Source organism: Lepisosteus platostomus, chromosome 18 (assembly GCF_059453375.1).
Source record: "Lepisosteus platostomus isolate fLepPlt1 chromosome 18, fLepPlt1.hap1, whole genome shotgun sequence".
NCBI lineage: Eukaryota > Metazoa > Chordata > Actinopteri > Semionotiformes > Lepisosteidae > Lepisosteus > Lepisosteus platostomus.
The window spans coordinates 13,834,479-13,851,108 of record NC_142628.1 but is presented as its reverse complement, the minus strand read 5'-3'; the positions used below and the strand labels follow the sequence as shown (position 1 = coordinate 13,851,108).

General features: G+C 49.9%; 1 protein-coding gene across 28 annotated transcripts in view; it reads left to right on the top strand.

Moving 5' to 3' along the window:
* Positions 1-16,630, top strand: part of madd (MAP-kinase activating death domain) — an 82,077-nt gene that overhangs the window by 14,367 nt on the left and 51,080 nt on the right. For 27 of the 28 annotated variants that reach the window (XM_088612108.1, XM_088612115.1, XM_088612093.1 and 24 more), the window contains exons 2-3: positions 6,799-7,040; positions 7,450-8,058. In XM_088612108.1, the coding sequence (XP_088468234.1) occupies positions 6,982-7,040; positions 7,450-8,058 (668 nt within the window). In that variant the 5' untranslated portion in view covers positions 6,799-6,981. Of the gene's footprint in view, positions 1-2,791; positions 3,240-6,798; positions 7,041-7,449; positions 8,059-16,630 lie in introns of those variants that run through there. The other variant, XM_088612089.1, reaches the window with a different exon arrangement.

The window sequence follows — 16,630 nt, the reverse complement described above, 5'->3', positions numbered from 1 at the left end:
TCCCCCCCACAACCACCCCCGCAGACTCGCTGCTGAGCACAAAGGCAAACGAGCACTTAATTTCCCAGCGCGTCCTTCAAGGACCGTCTCCTCTGGAGTGCGGGTGTCTTCCTAATGAGTGATTAGGACTGGAGTGCGGGGATCCGCAGCCAGAACTGCGGAGCTCATCCTTACGTTTTGCACAGATCGCAGCCAGCGGCCATATCCCCCTGCAGCTCCCAGCTGGCAGCCCACTGGAGCTCAGCAGTGTGAGCCTGGTCAGTACCTGGATGGAAGATTCCTGGGAAAGCTGAGGCTGCTGCTGGAAGAGGTGTTAGTGGGGCAAGTAGGGGCAAGTAGGGGCGCTCACCCAGCATTCTGTGTGGGTCCTAATGCCCCAGTATAGTGACGAGGACACTATACTGTAAAAAGGCGCCGTCCTTTGGATGAGACGTAAAACCGAGGTCCTGACTCTCTTGGGTCATTAAAAATCCCAGGTTGTCTCTCAAGAAGAGTAGGGGTGTTACCCTGGCGTCCTGGCCAAATTTCCCCCTGGCCTTTGCCACTCATGGCCTCCTAATAATCCCCATCTCTGAACTGGCTTCATCACTCTGCTCTCCTCCCCACTGAGAGCTGGTGTGTGTGGGGAGAGTACTGGCTCATCATCCAGGTGGGGCTGCACACTGGTGGTGGTGGGGGGGATCCCCATTTCCTGTAAAGAGCTTTGAGTGGAGGGTCCAGAAAAAGCGCTGTGTAAGTGTAAGCGATTATTCTTCTCTCCCTTTTTTCCCCTCTGTTCACTGGAAGCCGATCCACTCCACACATCTACCCTGACCCCCCTCTCTCCCCACGCACTGACGCAGGTGAGGCTGCAGGGCGGAGGCAGTCGACACAGACGGGAGGAAGTGTGCTCTTCAGAGTGCAATTGTGCCAGCTGCTTATTTACTTAAAATTCCCCGTTCAGGGCCTGCTCTCGGCTCCTAGCTTATCCCTTTTGTTGTGCCATTATTGTGGAGGCCGCGCACTTCATGCATGGCTGAAAGGGCGCTTTCAGCTCTTGAATCTCTTTGCAGAGTAGGCTGCCGCAGAACAGTAATACAGACCGATTACTCTAGGTCCAGAGCTGAGGAATTAGATTGAGCCTTTTTTTCCTTAGCTCTGAAGTGGTAACTTTGTGGACAGACTGGAAAAAGAAATCCGATGCAAAATATTAAGAATAATGCGTTGCACCGATGTGCAAGATATTGGTCTTCAAAGGGAGCTTCAGTTTATCTGCCTGCACACATCGGTGCTGTGCTTAGAGCTCTTGAGTGTTTGTGTGTGGATTGAATGATGAGCTCATGAGATGGGTGGGTGTGCTCAGGTTGCGCCTGTTCGAAGTGAAACATGTCTCAGTCTGTCTGGGACTGACCTCATTTCCTGCGTTTGCGACGGTGAAAGATTTCTTGAATTCTAGACGAAATGTGTTGGATCCACCTTTGAGGTCTGGGCCTCGGCTCTCTGGAGACCTCTTTGAAACTGTGCTTTAATAAATGTCTGATATTAGTAACCCCCAGCCCTTCCTTTTCTGCACCCTGACAGAATCGCACTGTGTAATAACTGTGTAAAGATTTTAACAGGCACTGTGTCCGGTTTTAGCATTGCAGAATTATTTCTGAACCGTCGACTATCAGTGTGCTATAACGAGACAGATCTACAGCCCCATCGCCAGTCAGTTGTGACGCAGGGATACCTGCTTGTTTTTGTGTGTTCAGCCTCGGGCCTGCGGGAAGGTGCGGTGCTCAGGCTGTGCTGGCAGTGTGGTGCAGGTGTCAGATTCTAGTAGCTAATTGTGGTTCTTTCTGTTTGCGTGTGGAAGCTGTGCTTCATTCAGCAAGCCTGCAGGTTGGAATCGCTGGCCGTCGGGTGGGTGCTTCATGAAGAAACCAGGAAACGCTGCTGGTCAGGGCAAACTAAACAAAATGGACCAGCTCTGAATCCGTTTTTATTCTGTGTTATTCTCTCCCAAAGCAGTCCTTTCTAATCTTTTTCACCACTCTTGGGACCTGCTCCCAGTAAATGCAGACTGACGGCTTGAGTCGAGCGATGGCCTAGTTCCTTGTAGCAAAAGTGACTTTCGGTCTGTCCGCAAGGAGGACGGCATTTGTTACCCCAGAGCTGGTTTTGCTGACAGAGCTGCCTTGTAATGAAATCCTCGCTTCGTATCGTATGTAGCTTTCTTCATGCAGGTACAGCCCCACTGATCGGGACGCATCAGGAGGGTCGCCGCATGGTGTTAAATGTAAAGACTCCATTACATCTCTGAGCTTCTTTTAACGGATCGGGGCGGATGAGCCCAATGTCCTAAAGCTGGAAACATCACACAATCCTCCAGTTGCCTTCTGAGCATGAATCCAGCAGAGGTTTTTTTGCCTTGTGATGTTCTGAAGCTTGGGTTTTAAGGATTAAAACAGATGAAAGGACTTGAAGCCTAAGAGGACAGCTGTTGAGTGCAGTTTCACTCTTTCAGCTGTAGATATTCAACAGTCAAAATAACATCATCATAATGAGGTGATGGTTAAGGTTTACAGTTTTGGCACCATGCTGTGTAGGCCTTTAATTCATCCTTTGAAGTACATCATGCTCGTGTTTAAGGCAGTATACGGTAACTTTTGCAATACTTAGACTTATCCTTCTGCAGAAGCTGTTGAAACAGTCCCACTGTTTACCGAATGCCTTGTGTTCCTCTGCTGGTGGATTTATTTGATCTCTCTTTCACTTGCGGAAGTCCTCCCTCTCGAGCAAACAGTTCATATCCTGCAGGGCTCTGCGCACGTAAATCCTCTCGACCCGCAAGGCTCTCAGCCACCAGGCTGCGGGTACCAGGCTTGTGTGCTCGTCGCAACTGCGTCTCAGCTGAGACTCTCTTCCACTCGCTCCATTCTCACTGTGAAACCATCCGCCGGGCAGTCCTCAGCATCTTTTACACCCCTCGGAAAACAAACCGCACCGTCGTCTGGGCTGTCAAGCATGGATTGTACAGAACTCTTTGAAGTTCCCACATTTTCCCTTTCGGTTTCTCATGAGAGAACACGATACTTCCTGAGAACCCAACTCTTGAGTGTCTTGTGTAGAGCAGCGCTTTAACGGGCTCTTTGCTGAACTTTAATGATTTTTCGAAGAAAACTATTTGCTGGTGTGTTATTTCATGCTGTACAGTAATGCGCCTTTTATTTTTGATGATATATTAACGCGCCCAACTAATGTAATTATTTACACTGGTAAGTCATTTAAGATCTTTAAAATCTCTCAATGGCGATTCGGTGGCTGTTAATTTTTATTGATAAAATTAATTCGGTTCTAGACCGAAACTGATGTTCCTGCAGGAAGATAAAAATGTTGGAAGCAGACTTCTTTCGTGTGGATTTGTAGCCTCTGGCTCCCAGTTGTCCTTCTGTATTCCTTTTGATGGAGCTCGATTTTGTTTGTCTACACACACACACACACACTCCCTCTCCGTGGGGTTTCAGCCTCTGAACAGAAAGCTGAAGCAGGGAGCTGTCGTCTCAGAGGGCTGGGGTGTGTGGATTGTGTCCCTTAGTGTTTTACGTTCTTCTCTGGGTGGGCGGGGGGGGTGTTTATCTGTGTTCCAGGGGAAAAGGAGGCCGTGAAGGTCAAACTCGAAATCTGGCAGTAAGCTAGAGCTCTGCCGCCTCGACTCCCCAAACACCTTTTGTTTGCACTAGAGCCACTCGTGACTTGCTGGTTCGGCCTGAGAACCGTCGCCGCCAAGGCGTCGGGCGTCTGAGACCGTATGAGCAGCAGTGGGAGGCAGTGGTCAGAGTCTGGGACTCTGAACTGGAAGGCTGTGCGTTAGAATCCCAGGTGGGGACAGTGCTTCCATACCCTTGAGAGAGGCCCTTCAAAGGAAACCCAGAGGAACTGCAATAGCAAATCGGGAAATCGGGAGTTTTTTTTTACCTGTGCTGTATATGAAGAGCTTCAGAGGCTGTGTACTGTAAGAGGTGATGTCACGTGCTCAGGCCTGGAGCAGAGATTCTAGCAATGGTCAGGCCTCGTGGTATTCCTAGCGTGGATGCGCAAGGACACCGGCCTCGTGGAGAACCAACAGGGGGCTCTTGTTCTCAGGAGGCAGGCATGTGATTAGATCATGCCTACGCGACAACATTGGACGTGTGTTCGACTGCAAGCGGTGAAATAACAGCTCCTGGACGCAGTTCTAGAACGACGATGAACTGGATCACGGCCGGCTGGCTGGGGCTGTTTCTCTCTGCGCGGGTCTGCGCGGGGTGTGTGCCCGGTGCTCGTTCTGCCCCCACTGGGCTCTGAGCGCTCCTTGTGCGGTGCTCCTGTAAAACCGCTGTCATGCCAATGAAGTCTGAGGAGCAAGAGGCTCACAGGCTGCAGCTCTCTTGCACCTGGGCTCTCCCAGGACTCCCGCAGGAGAGGAATCACCTGGGTTTTGCACAGGAATTTTAAGAGTGCTTGTCCCGTGGCCCGTTTCCACAGATTGTCACGGGAGACAATGTGATCTTGGTAAGGCTGATGCCTGTGCTCTATCCATTGATAAAAAAAAACTTCTGTTTTTCTCTTGTTAAAGTACTCCAACCAGTCTGAACTAGTCACCAGTGGTATGCACTGACAAAAAAAAACCTTCCGCTGTAGCAAAAGCTACAAATTTGCTCTGCAAGGTTCTGGTGGTTAACTGTACTTCCAAGCATCTCAGTCATTTTTTTTTTGTGCAGATGAAAAGTGATTATCCAAGTTGCATTTTGAAGAATTTTGAAGTCGCAACTCCAAAGCCAAAACCAGTTCTTCACTCCTTGATCTCTGCTGGACATCTACGAGCCCTTAGCCTGGAATTTCAGGGAACCCAGAGTCCATCAGCAGACCACCAGTTAAGCAAGTACTTTGAAACTCACCTAGAGCGGGTTTCCATTCTATTTCACCTCCAGAGGGCCGAGTCCTCAGTCTCTAGGTGCATTTATTATGCTGCAGGTTTTCATGTGGTAAACGGACGAGTCGGAATGTAAAATTGTACAAAATGGACTGAAGATCCGATTCCTGCTGACGTCCCTGCTGTCCAGACGAAACCTGCATTAGATCCCTGCAGTGGCAGCTTAATAAACTCAGGAAAAGATCCATTCACCATCAGAAAGCCACTTGCTCCTGGTTCAGGTGGCCTGAACCCAAATCCTGTCCTGGAAACACAGGGTGCGAGCTGAGACCGCACACAGCTCAGGACACCAGTCCTTGGCAATACACACACACAGACGGGGACCTTTTTCCCTGGTGTTGTATTTGGCATGGAGGAGCCCCCCAAGTTACCAAATATTGGTTATTGAGCTCCAGCCTTCAGGTTGAGTTTATTTTATACTTTTTCCTCCAGGTCACAGTAATGGTTTTTCCAGGTTCCTATGATAAGCACAGTCTGAATCATTGTCCCCTGTGTTCATTATTGGACTGTAACTGCATTATCCCTGGACACTTTGAGGCACGTTCGCATTGATCTGTGCTTTGTGCAGCTGGCAGTCTGGCAGCCCAGTTAATACATAGGCAGGATTGCATGGCCAGTCTCGCAGTCTCAGGGTGGTGATAATGAACAGAACTGCCAAACTCTGTGAGTGGAGGTGCTTCCTGCAGAGCTTCGGGCAATTATGTGCAGGTTGCTGTGGCTGTAGGATGATGAGGTTCAGAAAACCCATTTTCGCAGAAGAGCATGTTATTTGACAAGACAAGATCGCTTTATTGGCCATATACAATTTCTTGTATGAGGAATTTGTCTTTTCGCAGACCCCAGCTTGCTCTCCATGAGACACACAGACAGGGAGAGAAGCTGGGGGTCAGAGCGCAGAGTCAGCCATTTATACAGCGCCCCTGGAGCAGCTGGAGTTAAGGGCCTTGCTCAGGGGTCCAACGGAGTAGGATTCCTCTGCCGGCTGTGGGATTCAATCCGGCAACCTTCCAGCCACAGGCACAGGTCCTGAGCCACAGCGCCACCACTCCGCTCTCTCCTCTCCGGACATCTCCAGGCCCTTAGCCTGGAATTTCAGGGAGCTGCTCAGTGTGTATACAGCACTATTAACCTTAAAACATTCGTAGTGCTTTTCAATGCATGACAGAGCAGCCTGAATGATGCAGTGCCTTGCAAAACTTTTCACCTCACCCCCCCCCCACCTCCCCTTCTCATTTTATTGCGTTACAGCATGGAGCCATGATGTTGTGAGATAAGACGTTCTGCCGCTCATCAACACATAGTACTCAATGATGTCAAAGTTGGGGGGGGGGAAAATCCAGACATTTTACAAAATTAAAAATAAAAAACAGAAAAGAATTGAATGCATAGGTATTCACCCCTTTGCTTTGACACACACCTAAATGCCCTCTGAAGTAACCAGCTCTCTTCTCCACGTCACAGAATGTCTTGTTGGGAGTCCACCTGTGAAAACGGCGACAATGTGAAAAAGTCCAAAGGGTGTGAATACTTTTGTAAGGCACTGTATGTAATGTATGCACTTCTGTTTGGAACTTTTTTTTAATTCAAGAAGAATGACATGCAAAGAGTGGGATTAAATGAATGCTATATATTTCAGCATTATGATAAAACCTCATATTTCTTTTACTGGTAGTGAAAGGTATTATAGTGTAAAAGATCTGGTATTTTGTCCATTGAGAAACTTGAACTTTTCTGCTTTTGTCATTTATCGTAGGCCCACTTTATTTTCTAGAAAGGTTTTTTACAGAGCTGGACCACGCTGATCACGTTGCTGTCGTGTATTGTGTTGGGCTGATTTTGTGTGCGGTGTCTTTGTGTTTCAGATCTGGACACTTGTGTTTTTGGGCTGCTCCTGCCCTGCCCAGCGCACCTGCGCGATGCTTCCCCTCGGCCCGCTGCGCCCCGCTCCGCACGCCTGAGGTTCTCCCCGGGAATCGGTACGACGTTGGCCAGTGATCTGTTCCTCCATCAGGGCTGCGATGGCTTAAAGGGGGACTGATTTAAAAATGGAGAAAAGGAAACCCTGCCCTCGCCTACTGGACTACCTGGTGGTGGTCGGAGCCAGGTGAGTAACAGTATACTGCAGTATACCTGTCCTGGGCCAGGTTTAGAGACCCCTGGACTGGAGCTGTCCTGGGCCAGGTTTAGAGACCCCTGGACTGGGGCTGTCCTGGACCGGGTTTAGAGACCCCTGGACTGGAGCTGTCCTGGGCCGGGTTTAGAGACCCCTGAACTGGGGCTGTCCTGGACCGGGTTTAGAGACCGCTGGACTGGGGCTGTCCTGGACTGGGTTTAGAGACCCCAGGACTCGCTGGATTGAGGCTGACTGGGACCAGGTTTAGAGACAGCTGCTTTAGGAATCGTCCTTGTTCCATCTGATTGGGTTGAAAGATGTAACTCCTGTTTATCCCTCATGGATTGCCGATTCCTTCAAGTGTCTTAACCCTGACCGGGCGTCCCCCCCCCCCCTGCAGGCAGCCGAGCAGCGACAGCGTGGCCCAGACCCCGGAGCTGCTGCGGCGCTACCCCCTGGAGGACCACGCCGACTTCCCTCTGCCCCCGGACGTGGTGTTCTTCTGCCAGCCGGAGGGCTGCCTGAGCGCGCGCCAGAGGCGCATGAGCCTGCGGGACGACACCTCCTTCGTCTTCACGCTCACCGACAAGGACACCGGCGTGGTGCGCTACGGCATCTGCGTCAACTTCTACCGCTCCTTCCAGAAGCGCCCGGGCAAGCCCGACCGGCCCGAGGGCCACCGCGGGCGGGGGGAGAAGGCCAAGGCGCCCCCCGCCCCTGCCGCCCCCGCCGCCCCGGACGAGGCGGGCAGCGAGAGCTCCGAGAGCGGCTCCTCCCTCCAGCCGCCCAGCGCCGAGTCCACCCCGGACGTCAACAGGTCCCCGCGGGGCAAGCGCTGCGCCAAGCCGGCCCAGAGGAGCCGCAACAGCACCCTGACCTCCCTGTGCGTCCTCAGCCACTACCCCTTCTTCTCCACCTTCCGCGAGTGCCTGTACATCCTGAAGAGGCTGGTGGACTGCTGCAGCGAGAGGCTCACCAAGAAGGCTGGCATCCCCAAGGGCGTGCAGAGGTACTCTCGCCCCGAGCGTGCGGGCTCTCTCCTCCCCGAGCGTGCGGGCTCTCTCCTCCCCGAGCGTGCGGAGCCGTGCTCCCCGAGCGTGCGGAGCCGTGCTCCCCGAGTGTGCGGGCTCTCTCCTCGCCGAGCGTGCGGAGCTGTGCTCCCCGAGTGTGCGGGCTCTCTCCTCCCCGAGTGTGCGGGCTCTCTCCTCCCCGAGTGTGCGGAGCTGTGCTCCCCGAGTGTGCGGGCTCTCTCCTCCCCGAGTGTGCAGAGCTGTGCTCCCCGAGTGTGCGGGCTCTCTCCTCCCCGAGTGTGCGGGCTCTCTCCTCCCCGAGTGTGCGGGCTCTCTCCTCCCCGAGTGTGCGGGCTCTCTCCTCCCCGAGTGTGCGGGCTCTCTCCTCCCCGAGTGTGCGGAGCTGTGCTCCCCGAGTGTGCGGAGCTGTGCTCCCCGAGTGTGCGGGCTCTCTCCTCCCCGAGTGTGCGGGCTCTCTCCTCCCCGAGTGTGCGGGCTCTCTCCTCCCCGAGTGTGCGGAGCTGTGCTCCCCGAGTGTGCGGGCTCTCTCCTCCCCGAGTGTGCGGGCTCTCTCCTCGCCGAGCGTGCGGGCTCTCTCCCCGAGCGTGCGGCGCTGTGCTCATGGAGTATGTGGGCTCTATTCAAGAGAAACTGAAACAGATCAGTTGAGTTTGCGCTCAGGAGAAGCAAAACAGGGGATTGATCTGCATGTTCCAGGTTTTAAACCACTTTTCGATAGGTTGATGTCCTGCGATTGTGCTCCAGCTGGGGAAAGTGATGGACGTCGGTCTCCTGCTCCTCAAACCCCCCACCCTAACTTGACATCCGCCTCCAAGAGGAGACTTTGAATTAGACTGAGGGTCTAGTGAGTGTGCAGTGAAGAAAAGCTCATGTGCCATATAGTCATTCAGCGCTGCTTCTTCATTAGCTTCGACTAATACTTTCATCACATCCCTGCTGTCACATGTAGAACAGATGCAAGTGATGTTATTGAGTTGGAGAGAAAGTGCTGCTTAGTATTCTGTGCACGCCGGCAGTGTGATGAAATTAAAATGAAGGCTGTTCACGTTGCTTCTAAATGTGTTTTTTTAAGGGAATGTGGCCCCCCTGTTTTAATTTAAAGATCTAGCCTGGGCTGTATTCCAAGGAACAGTTAGACAGAAGTGAGAGTGCTTTAGCAGATTGATTTTTTTTATTCTTTCTCTTTTGTTTAGCTGTACCATTTAATCAAAAATTTAGCCCTTTTTTTTAATGTGCTTGTTGTGCGACACATCGGGTTGGTGCACCAGCTTATCCTTGTACTGTTGGGACTCTGATCATTGCAGCTGTACATCAAAGAGTATAGGACAGATTCTGAAAGAGTGCCAACATCGTAGTCCTGGAGATTTACAGGAGTCTGTCATTTGCAGTGGCAAGCTGGACACCCATTTATACAGCAGGTCATGGACCGAAGTGAAGCACATCACTCAAGTGACCTTCTGGTCAGACGCGTGTGCTCCCCAGGTCAGCGCGAATCGATGCACGGCCCGTCTGAAAACACTCCCCGAATCCCGCTGTGGTTGAAGGTCTCTATGCTTATCCAGAAAGCCACCTGTGGATCTTTCTTTCTCCCCTCTGTTTAAACAGAATTTGCCAAAGTGATGCGTCATTGTATTATTCAGCTCCGTATTTGTTTGTGAAGAGCGAATGGGCTTTCTGTGAGCAGAAGAAAAGCTTTGCCGCAGATCCGATATTGACTCACCCCCCCCGAGCTCGTTTTTTCCCTAATTGCCTTTGAAAAACATCTGCCTTCAAGATCTGCTCAAAGCACGCTGCTTGACGCCGTCTGCCCGCTCGTGTTGGGCTACACTGTGTCCCAGCGAGGTGGGTAAGAGGCGATGACTGATGCCGACCGGGGCCTCTGGTCTCGAGACTCCGGCCTTTTTCTGGAGGGTTTCCATTCAGGGCGCCTTCATTTCATGAACCCCCTCGTCGAACCCCAGCCTGTAAAAGGGGGCTGTGCCGACTCGGGGCGTGTCCAGGCTTGCTTGCTTGGCCTGGCGCCCGTCCGTCAGCTGGCCACTGGATTCCAGCGGAGGCCCTGCGCCAAGTCTCCGCCCGATTTGTCGCCGGTGGGGTGGCGGAGGTTCCCGATGGTTCAAGATGAGCGTCCTGGAGCGGGGCGGCTAGTGGGGGGGGCAGAGCATTCCTCGTTTTCCTCATGCTGCTCAGATCGGTCAGTTAGTTGCCCACCGCAACACGCTAACACAACAGCCCGGGTGTTATCAGGAGGGGGGCTGAGTCAGTGTGCACAGGCAGCTGAGAAGAGGATCCAAGAGCTGAAAACATGGTTTCTTTCATTCATCCTTTCGCAATCCGCTTATTTTATTTTGGCAAAGGAGCAAGTAAAGGTCCGTTCCTTGCTGAACGGAAAAGAAATGCGACCCAACATTTCGGCTGTGGAGCCTTCTTCAGCTGTCTCTATTCTGTGTATACTATATTTTTGTCAAGCATATTCCATTTTTATGCTTGCACCACCCCAACTCTACTTATTTACTTCTGTTAATGTAATGGGAACTTTGCAGGCAGGTCAAAGACACAACACAATGCACAATACATTTAACACAACACCAAATACAAGCATAAGATGAGAAAAACAAGTTTGCAGCCCCCTTCGTAATCTAGAAAAATAAAACAAAGATATTGGCGTAGCAGTGAGTGTGAAATATACAGTTGTCCAAATGAAAAGGGCACTTTTTAGATTTAAAGGTTAGAAAGAATCCGCATTGAGTGCATTTCACACCACAAGGAGAGTAAAATGTGCCCAGTAAGTTGTAAAACCTCCAGTTAACATCACAAAATAGATTCAATTTCCAGGTATGTGCAGTGCCATGTTCTGCGATTCAGAACAATGCAGCAAAGCTTCTGGTGAGGTGAAGTGGCCCTATGACATTGCAAACAAGCAGGCTTGTGAATACATCCCTTTTGATCCAACAGAAATATTGCTCTCAACTTCGACGCGGCTTTGCTGACCGTTACTCCTTGTTAACTCCGCACGCAGATCACGTTGGGACATTTCTGCAGTGTGATGTCCGCTGCACCACCTGTGCTAGATTCTCTCGTGCAGCGCATTGCGTTAGCCGTGACGGTGACTAGTGAGCAGGAAGGGCTGCATCGCGTCACGGTTCTCGTCCAACTCCCTCTCTTGCCCGTGTAAAACATGACCAGGGGTTTTCAACAGTGGTGGCGGTGCAGTACTTCCACAAAGTTCACAATTTTGTGCTTAATTCAGAATGAGTCCAACTTTGCAATACTGTCAATTAATTTATTTTGTTGCTGAAATTTAATGACTGGCCCTGTGTAATTGGGATCCCTTTAAGCTGCTTAATACCCGTGGGAATAAAGGATGCCTGAGTTCTCTTGCACTAAAATCTTGGTGGTCTAAATCGCTTTCCGTGATATCTCACACGTGCCGCGGATAGCCCGGATCCCACTCTCTCCCCGAGTTCTCTTGGGAACAGCCATTGGTTCTCTCCGGGCGGAATGCCGGATGCTTAAGGGATGCGGTGCAGTGGGGCCCACAGGCTGTTGAATGTAACTCCAGCTGGGTCTTGTCCAGCGACGGGGCTGGGGCAGCGATCGTTCACCTGCTGGGGTGGGGTGGCAGCGGCCCGATCGCTGGACCTGCTCCATCCCGCTTGGTTTTTCTCTTGGACGCGTCAGCTGGGGAGAAGACTGGCTCCCACAGTCTTGGAGCGCCGCTTTCTTCGGCTGGCAGAAATGAAGCGAATTGCTGGTGATGGCTCGGGTAGCCGCAGGGGTTTGGCAGGGCTGTCGGAACGCTTTTCAGGACAATGGCTCGTTCCCTTTTCCGTCTCTTGCCCTGTCATGGGTTTTTGTGCTTTTATTTCTTCATTTATTTCTATCCCAGCAAATGTTTCTCTGGCTGCTCTGACAGACCTGCTCTTTGGGATCAGTTCAGCACCTAATGGTCCCAGATCCTTCAGCCAAGAGTAACTTCAGCCTTTTCTTTTCTGTTAAGGTGAGTAACAAGAGCAGTGACCCCAAAAATCGGATAGATGCGCGTCTGTCTGGTGGCGAATTGTCCTGTTATCATCTTGAAGCATCAGTAGACAGCTGTGGCGCATCGCTTCTGGCAGCTCACGTTATCCGAAGGAGAGGTTAGCCAGCTCAGGACTGTGAGGAAAGGCACGGTGTGATTTTAATTGATTTTTCTTTCGGTGCCCAGTGACAGTCCAGAGGAAAGGGTGTTAATGGTGTCTTGTGACCCACTGGGTGTCATCTGTGGCCATTAGCACCTGCAGGGTTGTAGCCTTGAGGTGTTGTCACCCGACAGGATAGGCCTCCTACCTTCCCATAATGCACTGAGGGCAAGCTCTTCAGGAGACATGCCTTTCATGACATGACATTCGGAAGGACTGCCATTGTTTTTTTAATATGCAGCTTTTTAAGGCTATTTAAGGCAGGTTTAGGGCTAATCAGCAGTTTACTGGTTTACGTAGAACCTTATTGAGCCCAATTAGAGCCCAGCTATTTACTGAGACATTCAACGTGTACTATTTTGTTTTCTTCTTTCAGGATGGAATTTGTTCTAATGTCATTGGGACAACTTCAATATTGTAGTGAGTGTATTTAGCAGGACAAGAAGGGAAAAATGCTTTCTCCTGTTTATAGTGATATGGAGACACTAGATTTGATCACACACGAGATGTGTGTGACCACATTGGCTGCCCTCTTCAGACTTCTCCAGGGGTTTACTGTGTGTAAACCCTACCGTGTAGTACCAGGAGCAATCGTTACTTTTGAAGAGTTTTATTGGTTGAGAAGTTCCATTTCTAATTCTGTTTAAATTGAGCCACAGTCGCAGATGACGTTTACACTTTGCCCCCTTTTTAAAATCGGAGGGAGAGAAGCCTCTGGGGTTGCGCTGGAGTATAGCCCCGTGGCCCTCACAGCGTGTCGGGTCCCGCCAGCGAGCGCAGTGGGGGCAGGGACGTGGCTCGGCGGCGGGACTCTTCAGTCGGCCGGGGGCAGTGGTGCGGCGCACACGCTGTGCCCTCAGTGGCTTCTTCAGCGCTGAAGCTCGGTGGATTGGAAGTGTATTCTAATGCACCTCCTGCCTGACTGGGAGGAGTGTGCCAAACAGATGGCATTAAGAGTCTCATCAAGGAGCTGTGGATCCTTAATGCCATCTGCTTCTTATTGCTTTAGCCAATTCTGAAGTCTCCCTTTGGATATTTTCTGCCACATTTTGGGCGGAGCGGTGGCTCTGTGGCTCAGGATCTGCGCCTGTGGCTGGAAGGTTACCGCTTCGTATCCTGCGGCCGGCAGAGGAATCCTACTCCATTGGGCCCCTGAGCAAGGCCCTTCACCCCAGCTGCTCCAGGGGGGCTGTATAAATGGCTGAGCCTGCGCTCTGACCCCCAGCTTCTCTCCCTGTCTGTGTCTCATGGAGAGCAAGCTGGGGTCTGCGAAAAGACAAATTCCTAATGCAAGAAATTGTATATGGCCAATAAAGTGATCTGATCTGATTTTAAACGTGCTGTAGAAGATGGAATTTATGCGTTCCAGAAGCAGAAAAAAGGGTGTGCATCCACAATTAGATTGCCTTTTTAAAAATACATTAAGTGCAAACTGTCATCCATTCACAAATGGCATGAACCGATGTCATTTTCAGCAACACAAAATACATAGCGTTTGAGGCTTTTCAAAATTGAAATGCTCACTTCTAGTTACTGCAGGAAACCAGCTGACTAACATGCTTATGAATGTCTTAATTTATAAATGTGCTCCATAGAGCTCTTTCTCAAAATTCATTCATTAGCACCTAATTCATTCAAGAGAGCGCCTAAAAAAGTAAAGTAAAAGAACCTTCCTTTCCCTTTCTTCAAGTGTAAAATACCTTGACTACACTCTTGTAAGATGATAAGTGAGAGTGGTACCCGCATTACTGTAGAGGCAGTTGCCCGGTTACCAGCCAGTCAGCAGCACAACTACAGTGGATAGTTGGGTGACAGAGCATATTAATCTAACTGAATTGCTATGACTTCATACCAGTAATACAGGTGACATTCAGAAATCTATGATTCTGATTTCTTCCTCTTAGTGCCTTTCTTAAATGTAAACCTCTTGTGTACCACCGGAACTCTAGGAAATAAGTACTCCTTGCGCCCTTGTCAGTTCCAGTTACTATGGCACTGTAGACATGTGAAAACATCATCTCACAAACTGTGCAGCAGGGGCAGACGTGGAGGAGAAGAGAAAGGCAGCTGATTTGGAGCCAGTTTTGACCAGATGCGTCAGCTTTGCTCCACGTAGAATAACAAACCCTTTTGCAGTTAAATGGTTTTAATTGTGCATGAGCTTTTTTGGAATCTAGTCTTAATTCTGAAGTCTTTGCTTTTCCCCCTTACTTCCTTGCTCCCGGTTAGAAGATAAACATGACACGTTTTCCTTTTCTCACTTCTCCCTTTGCTATATTTGAGAATATCAGGAAAAAATCAATGCGTCTCTGAAGACTGCTGATCCCCGTCTCTTTTTTTTTTCCCCCACCCCAAATGCATTTCTTTTGAAAATTGCCTGGAAGCTAAATCTTGTGTTTTCGGTCTCTGCTGTGCCAGAAGCGGCACTTTCTCATCGAGAGCTTAATTTTGCACTGCAGCTGCCAAGACACTCTCATAAGGAGCAAATTATAACCCTATTCCTCCTGCAGAGGCAGCCGAGCGCAGAGGCCAGCAATTTAGAACCTAATAGACTCAGAATCGCAGATCCTACCCGTTTGTAAATTAAATGTTATTTAAAAGTCTTTACTGAGAAAAACGGCCGTCTGATTTTCCGTTCGCCGTCACCCATCCACCATGGCTGGGGTGCTAAAGTTTTTAAATTGCAATTTCTTCATGTAAAATTTCATCTCTAGGAGCACAGAGCAGCTCAGCAGCTGGTGGGGGTGTTCTGCTTTGAGCACCACTGCAGCGAGGATGCAGCCCGGGGGATGATCACAGGAACTGCTCAGTCTACCAGCTCTGCTCCTTAAATCTGCATCCGTCCTGGTCGGGTTTTTTCATGTAGTTGCAGTGCAAACTAATAATAAAATGGTTGAATCTCTTGTGAAACATGAAAAGAATTTCTAGGTAATGAAGCTGCATTCTGAGTTGGTGACAGATTCAGGCCAAAGGCAGATGTGTTATTTTACTGACTTTCCTGAGATGGTTTTTCGGGCAGGGAGATGCGACTCTAGTCCCCGAGGCAGGTCCACTGCTTCACTGGGTCAGGTTTGCACTTTTAAAAGCCTCAAGCTGGTTTAAAAACACCTGGAAATCCTGCTGCACTCTGGTTCTCCCAGGGCTTGAGTTCTGTACATGTGTTTTTTTTTTTTTGACGCACATATCCTGGTTTGGCATGTTCTCTTTCCCCTTGGTTTTCTGGTGGAGACATTTGTATTGATTTCGAAATGTCTGCTAATGATGAAGGTCCTTCTCTCCGAGAATCTGGTTAGGCAGCAGTTCAGATCAGCGAGTGATGGTAGCAGGGCAGAGGAAGGCCTTGTGCTCCCATCATTTACAATGTCGACCGTGTTTAACATACATGGAAGACTCGAGCGATCGTTATGCAGAAAGAAAAGCTCAGGCTAAAATACATTTTTGCAAGCTAAAATGCGGTTTCCAATTCAAGGCTGCGCTTGTGATCAATTTGAAGTCATTAGCCCTTAAATTGCCACCTTTCAGCCTCTCTGAGCAGTGGCCTGCTATTACTCGGTGATTAGACCCTTTCCGGCATCTGTTCTGTACGCAGCACAGCAGTGTGGGACCATGCCATCGCTCAAGTGACCTGCGTTGAATTTATTCCCTTTTTCTCTGTGAAAAGGGTGATGAAGATGCCCAAGGCTAGCCACACACATATACTGACGATGCACACCCACACACACATGTAATGTTGGCTCTGTGTTCTGCATCTTAAGCTCTTGTCTGATGCTGGACTTCTGTACAGGCTGTAAATGAGGTGCACCCATTAGACCAATGTTGCTTGGTCTTGTCCTCACACATGCAACTGGCCTAGTGGGGGATTAGTCACAGATTCCATGTGTTCGTAACATGAACGTACTACTGCAGGATTTGCCCTAAAGAGAGTCAGTGCTTGAGGACTCTACCCTGTAGGTTTTATCGATCGTTTTCGTCCATATGCTGTATAAAGCTCCTCGGGCGGAAAATGGTCATCTCTAGTTTATTTAATCATTTCTTGGTGGAGTCTGATGTGTGCTGGGGGGGGGGGGGGTCTAGTAGCTGGTTTGTGGATTTATTGGCTGTTTTGTCCTTGAAAATCTGATTTTTGTTCTTTTGCTTCACTGATGCTGTTAATTTGGATTTCCAGCTCTTAAATTCTCAAGAAAAAAAGGTCCATTTTAAAGCAGTTACTGTCAGAATGATGAACGTTAATAACAGGCCTTTTTTGTAGCATCAAAGAAATGAGAGCTGAGTTTCTGCAGGCAGTTGTCACAAGGAACGTCTTCGCATTAGAAATGCATGTAATTATAACTGAAGGCACATCTGAAGAAACACCCGAATTCCTCCCAGA